This window comes from Lagopus muta, chromosome 20 (genome assembly GCF_023343835.1).
Source record: "Lagopus muta isolate bLagMut1 chromosome 20, bLagMut1 primary, whole genome shotgun sequence".
Taxonomy (NCBI): Eukaryota; Metazoa; Chordata; class Aves; order Galliformes; family Phasianidae; genus Lagopus; species Lagopus muta.
Window position 1 is genome coordinate 126297 of NC_064452.1, and position 8353 is coordinate 134649.

The following is an 8353-nucleotide window of genomic DNA, read 5'->3' on the forward strand; positions in this document are numbered from 1 at the left end:
CATTGAAAACTGATGTAGGAAGTAAGCAGCACACATGGCGGGGAGCAGGGGCTGGTCAGTACGGGAGTCTGAGAGGAGCAAGAGGCCTCAGAAGAGAGCACACAGAACCAGAGGAAGAAAGACAGTGAGTCCAGATGTGGAATCCATGGGACAGCTGGGAACCAAGAGTGGAGCAAGGGGAGCAAGGGGAAAAGGAAGACCAGCAAGGGGCAAGGGCCTCCCACCAGCTGCAAGGGATATGATCCTGTTTCGTTCCACCAGCTAGGCACAGCATTCACTTAACTCTGTGGTTCAGCCTGTAAAGCCAACAGAAATGTTCCAAAAATTTAAAATAACAAAGAGTTTTCCACTTCTTTGGTTCCCAGAACTAGGCTTCAGAAGAGCTGGGGAAGCTTGGTAGCTGGCAAAGGAAAGAGGAAAGGCACCAAATTTCTCTTATTGTTGTCAGCAAGGCACCAGATCATCAAAGTATACTCTGCATTCATGGACTCGCAGAACTCCAATTACTGCCCTTCTGAAATCTGCATACACTCACAGTCTTGAGAATGGACGACTTCTAAGTACTGCTGGCACTTCAGAAAGAGGAGAGACGGGGGGATTAGTCAGGAAGAATTAAACAGTGGACAGAAATGGGCGCTCTAACTACAAGAATTAGGAGAAAGCTTCAGGTTTAATAGGCAGTGACATAAAAGACAAAAAGTCAGAAGCATGTTTGCATGAGAAAAAGATATTAAACAAAGGTAATCTTGAAAGAAGAATCAAACAAGCAGGGGCCTACAGTAAGCAAAGTCGGTATATTTAACAGAGAAGCTGAAGCCCAGAGAACAGGTGTTAACATAATAACTCAGAGTAGATCTGGGCTGACAGAAGCACAGTGCTGAGATTCAATTTCTAGCAGGTAGGAAAGGTGCTGGCAAGTACAGTGAAAGAAGAACTGAGAGGTGAAGAAAAGCATTAAGGGATGAATAAAGTAATCGATGTTGTAACAGATGCAGCTTGGGACAAGAAGCAGAGAAGAAAAGCATCACGAAGACAGTAAGTCAGATGGACACAAGAAAAAGGACCTCCCTTTATTCTCACTGTGATTGAACCTGTACCAAAATAAAAATGAGACAAAGAGCCCAGTTGACTCAGCCACAGACAGAGTTAAAGACAGAAGTTTCACACAAAAAAAGCAAGTTCCGTTGCTATGAAGTAAAAGAGCTAACTGGAAGAACAATCCAGACAACTCCATGGGCAGAAATATCCAATATTATCAGCTCTTCTCAACCATCTCCTCACTCTGTGCCTTTCCAGTACCAGCATTTCAGCAACTGAAAGTCCCTTGCTACCTACTCTGTACATCCTTCAAATGACAGTTCTGCAACAGATGGCATGGATAGGTTTATATGTTTGGCTCACTGAGAATAGAAAATGAAGCAAGAAACTAAGTTATGCAGGCCTTTGAGCTCCTATTTTAAGGTACCAGTGACATTTTCAGTCTTGCACCTTATGGAATTACTAGTGAAATAGAGGAAGAGTGAGAGGTGGTTAAATGTGGTGGTTCAGGCTCCAAATCCTAAACTAAGCTTGCCTGTAAATACAGTACATCTTTCAGAGCTGTTTCTTGATGCTTCGGATGCCAGTGCTTCACAGCAGAAACTAACTTCACCCTCTCAGCAGCATCACCACCTCCTCCACACTCACTCTCCAAAACAAGGAACATATGAATATTCTCTAACCTTTTCCTGCAACAACTGTAGGTGGACTGCCTGCATGACATCTGAAAGGCTCTACTTTCACAGCGCAGACATCTTTGCTTTCTGTGAAAGATCTTTTGAGTCACTGCTGTTACAAAAATGAAATAGAAGACGAAGAACAGATACCACACCACCCACAGGGACATGTCAGGTAGATCTGCAGCTGCCACTATATGCTCTGAAACTTACAATCCTGCATGAGCCTGAGCATTTCTTTACAAGGACTTTGTTCCAGTTGCTTAAGATCTGGTGGATATGTCAAGGTGACCACTTCTGAAAGCACTTCATAAATACACGTGACATTCAAAAGTGATAAGCAACACATTTAACAGCCACTAGAATAACAGTCTTTCTCTGTATTTGTGACAAAATAATGGTGGCAGAAAGGCAAGGAAAGCACAAGCACAACAATCACATTTGTGTATTTGTGCATATTCCAGCTCATGTATAAACTCAATTTATAAAAGCAGTAAAAATTTGCTCCGCTCCTAACCAAGATATATTTAACTTATTGAGGATGAAAAACAGTGACAATATAAATAGCTGGCATCAAAAAACACATTTTACCTACGAAAGCATGTGGAATCAATTAATCACGCACAAGAGAATAGCTACACTTGAAAATTCGCATGCAAAGTTGTGCATGAATAAGCATGCTATGTCTGCAGAGTAGAATACCAAAGTACCACTGAATGCGAAAACACCATCTCCTTATCTTCCTATCAAAGCTAAAATGTTAGCAAATGAATGCCCCAAAAACCAACATGACTTTTTCCACTTTGATTAGAATCATAGAATCACAAGGTTGAAAAGACCTACAAAATCACCTAGTCCAACCGTCCTTCCATCACCATCCTACCATAAGCCACTAAACTATATCTCGTAGCTCCTCATCCAGACGCCTCTCGTACACTGCCAGGAACGGTGACACCACCACCTTCCTGTGCAGCCATTCCAGTGCCTGACCATAAGGAAAAAGTTTTTCCTTATGTCTAACCCAAGCCTCTTCTGGTACAACTTGCGGCCATTTCCTCAGGTCCTGTCTGCCGACTGGGAGAAGAGGCCAAAACCCTCCTTATCACAACCTTTCTGCAGGAAGAGTGATTAATCCTTAATTTATCAAAGAATAAAACCAACCATCTAGTTCTATATTCAATTTTTTTTGCATTTTGTGAAGTCACTGATGCTCTCATATTCTTGAGTGCTAATTCTTAGGGTTGCTACCAATCCATGTCTATCCAGGGGCAGAGGGGAATCCTGTTTGGAAGGAAACACTCGGTTTTAGCTGTAATACTACCATATTGATGTAAAGATGCACCAGCAGATAACAGTGCTGGCAATGAACACCTGGTAAGCTTCACATGCAGACCAACAGGCATTCAGTCATGACACAGTTTGGCCACCACCTTCCAAAGCCATGGGCTCTGTATGCAACCTCGAGAAATCTACCACTGCAAGCAAGAGTTTTCTTACTGCATACCAACTATGTGCCACCCGGTGCAGAGGCACCACTACCACCAAGCTTTTCAGCCTGAACCTTAGCAAGCCGATTTTTTCCAAATTGCACTGTGGGTAAGGAAAACCAAAAACGCGTGAACCTGCAAGGTGTAGGATGTGCTGCTTCTGCCTTCCTCCTGAGCAGGTACTACTCGACAAGCACGCCTTTACTATTTGCAGAGGAGCCCGCGCTACCGCGAACCGCACCGTTTCTCCCAGGTCTGGCAGCGGCGCGCATCGGTTCCGCCGGGCCACGGCCACGAAGTTCCCCCAATGCCAGGAGCTCCCGGGCGAACCCCGCGATGTCCCCGCAGCCCCACACGGCACCCCGCGATCGTCGGCACAGACAGCGAAGGCAGCGCGGGCCCCGCTCGAACGAACGCCCTGCAGCCCCGCGAGGATTCCGCGCGTCCCTTTTGGAGCCGCGCAGCGAGCGCGGGCGCGCTCAGGGCTGCCCAGCTCCGCCGCACCACCCCCGCGATCCACCACACGCTCACTCACCCAGGCGCAGAGCTTTCTCCATCTCGGGGCTACCCGCTCCAGGCCAAGCCGTGGTCGGCCGCGTCAGTTGCTCGCCCGCGGGGCCCTCCCGGTGCGCCGGCACCCCGTGCCCCACCGCCCCATCTGCTCGCGGCGGAGGCTCCGCACCGCCCCATCCCGCCGCGCAGCCCCCGCCGTTAAAAGCACAGCGAGCGGCTCCCACGCGCCATAGGGCCGAGCCCAGGCGGTGCGGGCCGCAGCTGCTCGGAGTCGGCCTGGAGAAAGCTGCGCGCGAGGATCGACCGCGCCAGCTCGCCCGCAGGGCCCCCCTCCGAAGCCTGGCTGCCGCAGTACGCGGGCGGAGGCCGTACGCTTCTGGCGGCTCTGATGTTCGCAGCCGAAGGCCTCGAGGCGCGACGCCCGCCCCTCCCTCCCTCCCCGCGTCCGAGGAACGACTCTCTGCCGTCGCGGCGCACCTCAGAGAAGGGAAAAGTGGCGGCAGCCCTCCCGCGCCGCCCTGCGCCGAGCCGCCCCGGTGCACAGCGCCAGAGGCTCACCGTGCACGCGGCTCGTCACTGCTGCAGCGCTGCCCGCGCGGCTCCTGGCAGAGACCTGGCATCGCAACCTCTTTGCCTGTCGCCCAGCCCTGCGCGGATGCCGCGGCTGAAGTGCTGCAAGGCACTGCCTTGAAGTCAGCGCTCTGCTGCACAAGCTGAACTAGGGAACTTTCAGGGCACAACTTGTTTTCTCTCCCTTCACATCCCTCTCTTTCACTAAAGCTTATGAGGGGAAAACAGAGCATCCAGCTCCTAAGAACTGGGAGAAACTCAGCGCAAGAAGTGGATGCCTGACTCACAGGAATAATGGGAGGAGACGGGCAGAAAAACTCTGAGGGGTTGTATTTAGTTACAGCATGCCAGTCAGTACACTACCACATAAAGCTCAATAAACAAAGTTTTGCCCAAGGAAGCACACAGTTTAAGAGCCAAGCAAACACAAGGCAAAAGGGACCTAAATCAAAGTAAGAGGCTTTCCAGCTGTAGGTTAGCACAAACATAAATATTTAATTTGCACTAATGTTACTAAAAAGCTCATTCAAGCAATCAAAGCAAATACTACTGAGAACAGTGTTTAAAAGCCCAGAGAACATTAAGTGGCTTTGGTTGAAGCGTAAGTGGAACAGTCACAACTCCAAGTAATTTTCACCCCAAAGTCAACTGCCAGTTAGCAAACTGTAATTTATGCTACACCATCTATAGGTGACAGCTCCATGGTGGAAAGTTTGGGCTGGACCTTCATTGCCTCTGCTGTTTCACTTCAACCCCCAGTTGAAAGATGTGACTGCACAACTAGTTTCCGCAAAAATGTTGTAGTGTCACTAAACTGCCCAATTAAGCAATCCCAAAGAAATGCCATGGATAATATATTCATGGGTCTGGTAGAAATACTAGTTCAGCAGAAAAACGTCTGAAAGACTGGGATATATTTGAAGGGAGTACTGCACTACTTACTCTATGCTGCTCCCTACAGTTACAATACTTTCCAAACTGTTTCTGTCTTGAATAGATGTGACCCACCAAGGAGCAGGCCAGTAATAAACAGGATTAAAACATCTAGTTTAATTTCATGTTAACCCAGTACCAGTTGGAGTAGGAAGCGGAACAAAAAACAGACTGCAGCTTACTTTTAACAAGCATTTGAAAATTCATTATTATCTACAACTATCAAATTTATGACAAGTGTATGTTTATCATAAAACCTATCATGATAACAGCATAAAATGGACAAACACACAGCATTTGTCTTCTCTATGTTATTGACAGCAAGTGTGCACTAAGCTTTGCTTTCTGCCTGTGCAAATTCTCTGAACTCAAAGTGAGTATACACAGGGGCAGAATTTCATCTCTCATTTCCAAAGGTGATGTTGTCACCTATGCAGAAGGCCAGCAAAAGAGTTACGCACTACTTCAGCATTGTTTCAAGAAAGCTACCCATACAGGAGGCTCATGCTAGCAAGAATCTATCAGTAACACATGTCCAGGGATATATTTGTTACAGACCAGACACTGATCCATCTGCACTGTAGCTTTTTAAAAATGTCTTCATCCTTTCCATATTTGCATTCAGACTGGACAGACATGGACCACAGTAACTTTCCAGAGGTGTCAACCTAATAGTTTCCGTTTCAGCTACCATGTAGAAGCCACACCAAAACAGATTCTTATAATCACCTGAACAGAATTTTCCATGAGAAGTTTTTCTAGGGCTTGGAAGAATTTAGTTTGCAGGTAAGACACAACCAGGGAGATTCCCGTGAGGCTATTATCTATGTTAACATCTCCGTCCTTCATTAACCGCACTCAATTTAATAACCAGACTGACATTAAAGTGAAGGTGATTTCTTTTTCATGCTCCTCAAATATTCATTGGGAGAGAAAGGGATAGAACCTGCCTTCTATTTAGAGATGTGAAACAGTTTATGCAGACACAAAACAATGTAGCCTTTTAAACAGAATGCCTTCAAGATTTATCCAAAATCATTTTATCAATACGATTTTTGCATTCTATTATCTTCTCAGTAAGTGCAAATACTGAACTAAGTGGAATTAGTCTTTTCCTTAGAAGACACAAGTGCAAAAATTTCAGCATTAACATCTGCATGAGATTCAAACTATACAAATTGTTTTCAAAAACTACTGTATTCTGTTTGGCTAATATTACTGAAAGAATAACTTTTCTTCTAAAATGCCCTGAGAATTTGAACTGTATAGAGAACATGAATAGGGAAAATGTTAAATTTCCCCGACCTTTGTCCCGTACCCCCTTTTGAAGACACAGAAAGCAAAGTAGCGTGACTAGAATCAATATCCAAACCCAGGTTTGCATTCCCAAAGCTCTGCTCACCACGCTCAGAGGTTCTTAATCAAAAAATAAGTCCTTTCAACTTAGATAGCAAAGAGGAAATTTAAACCTTGCAGTGATGGCACACTACAAGATATATCCCAAGCTACTATGTTTGCGTAATATGATAGTAGGGAAGGGCTGGTACTTGGGGTAGGAGGTACTGCTGCTGTACCTGTTACACAAATAACACTGCTTTTCCTTGTCAGCTTCTCAGATAAAGCACACCTTCAATAACATGCAATCCTTGCCTTTAATCAAATTAATGCCTCTATGAAAACATTCTAAAGTCAAATTCTGACCCAACTGTTGAAAGAAGAATGTTTAAGTAATCTGATGGCACTGTTCAACTTTTTTTTTTTGTTGTTAAATACAAATCACACCAGTTCACTGTACTCAAAGAATATACTTCTACAGAGCATTCTTCTCTATCGTCATGACTCTATCATCTTGGAATCACTGCACATGTGCTGTCACCCCACCCATCATTCTTCCCAAAGAAAGCTGAAAGCCTTGGATGCATGCTTAAGGACCTATGCAGAAAAAGCCGAAAATCAGTTGGTTGGCTAATATCCCCTGGACTAAATTAAAGTCTGGATTCTATTCAGTTGTGCCTGTTGACAGCGTTCAATCTGTTTTAAACAGCCTTCAGGGTCAAACCAGGAGAATGCTAAGGAGGTAAGAGAAATGGGAGCTCTGTCCACTAGAGCCCACACAGTTTGGACAAAGTTACAAAATAATCTTTTCTTATTTCAAGAAGTGGGGATGCTGAATGCAGTTCCAACAGCAGGTATAGGGTTTCAGAGTGCAGACTCAAGCAAAGCAGCTGATGAGAAGAGGGCAGTGGTCAGGATGGATTTCAGCTGCTATAACCTTGAAGTCACCAGAGAAATCAAGAGGCAGCTCTAAGGAGAAGACACTACATTGAATGAGAGAAAACAGCAGGTGGTAGAGCTGAACGTCAGACACTCAGTAGAAATGGGTTGTACTATGCTGTTTTACTTTTGAATGACTGAGAAAATCTCTGGCAGCAGTGATTGTGACTGCTCATGCCAGTGAAGATAACAGAGAAGTTGTCCAAGATCCAAGAGATTGCAATTTTTGCCAGTATAACATTAAATTATTTTAGAGTTCTCTCTGCATTGTTTATATTTCACCTATAGCCAAAATTAAAAAAAAAAAAAAAAGAGAAGCTACATCAGATCCCAACAAACTAGGAGACCAGAAGCATTCTGCCAAAAAACAAAGGGAACAAAATCATAACCCATAGAAGCAAAACAGAAGATTTTGATGGGAACTTGCTCCAGCAAAGATTTTGTAGTACTGAGGCACAGGAAATTCTCCAGCAAAAAGATACATGCGTTGGTGATCAGACTTAGGTGTGTTGTCTGCCAGGTTGCTGCTAGCTCTAGTTAATCCTAGGTACCACAAATCTTGCATCATACAACCCTTACTACCAAGGCTGCACTGACTGATACCAGAATGCGTGGCTGTGAGAAATTCACATCAGGCACATAAGACCAGACAAATGCCTGGGCCTAGTAATGTTCAGTGGAAACAAGGGTAGCCAAGGCTGTAGCTATCCTCCCCTGCAGAATAAAGACCTTCACACCATCCTGCCATGCCATCTGTGTCACTGAGACTCAAGTTAGATCTGCTCTTGCTAATTAAGTGACTCTCACAGCTGAGATGGCACAGCTAAGCTGGCCTTAACTTGTTGCGAATACTTTTATGGC

The 8353-nt window shown here is 45.2% G+C and overlaps 1 protein-coding gene across 2 annotated transcripts in view; it reads right to left on the minus strand.

Moving 5' to 3' along the window:
• Positions 1-4303, minus strand: part of PITPNM3 (PITPNM family member 3) — a 46498-nt gene extending 42195 nt beyond the window's left edge. Inside the window, exon 1 of one of the 2 annotated variants that reach the window (XM_048966995.1) lies at positions 4193-4303. Coding sequence is in view for 1 of the 2 variants with exons in the window: in XM_048966993.1 (XP_048822950.1) it covers positions 3738-3759 (22 nt within the window). In the remaining variant the exon portion in view is untranslated. The other variant, XM_048966993.1, reaches the window with a different exon arrangement.
• Between the last annotated feature and the right edge of the window lie 4050 nt (positions 4304-8353).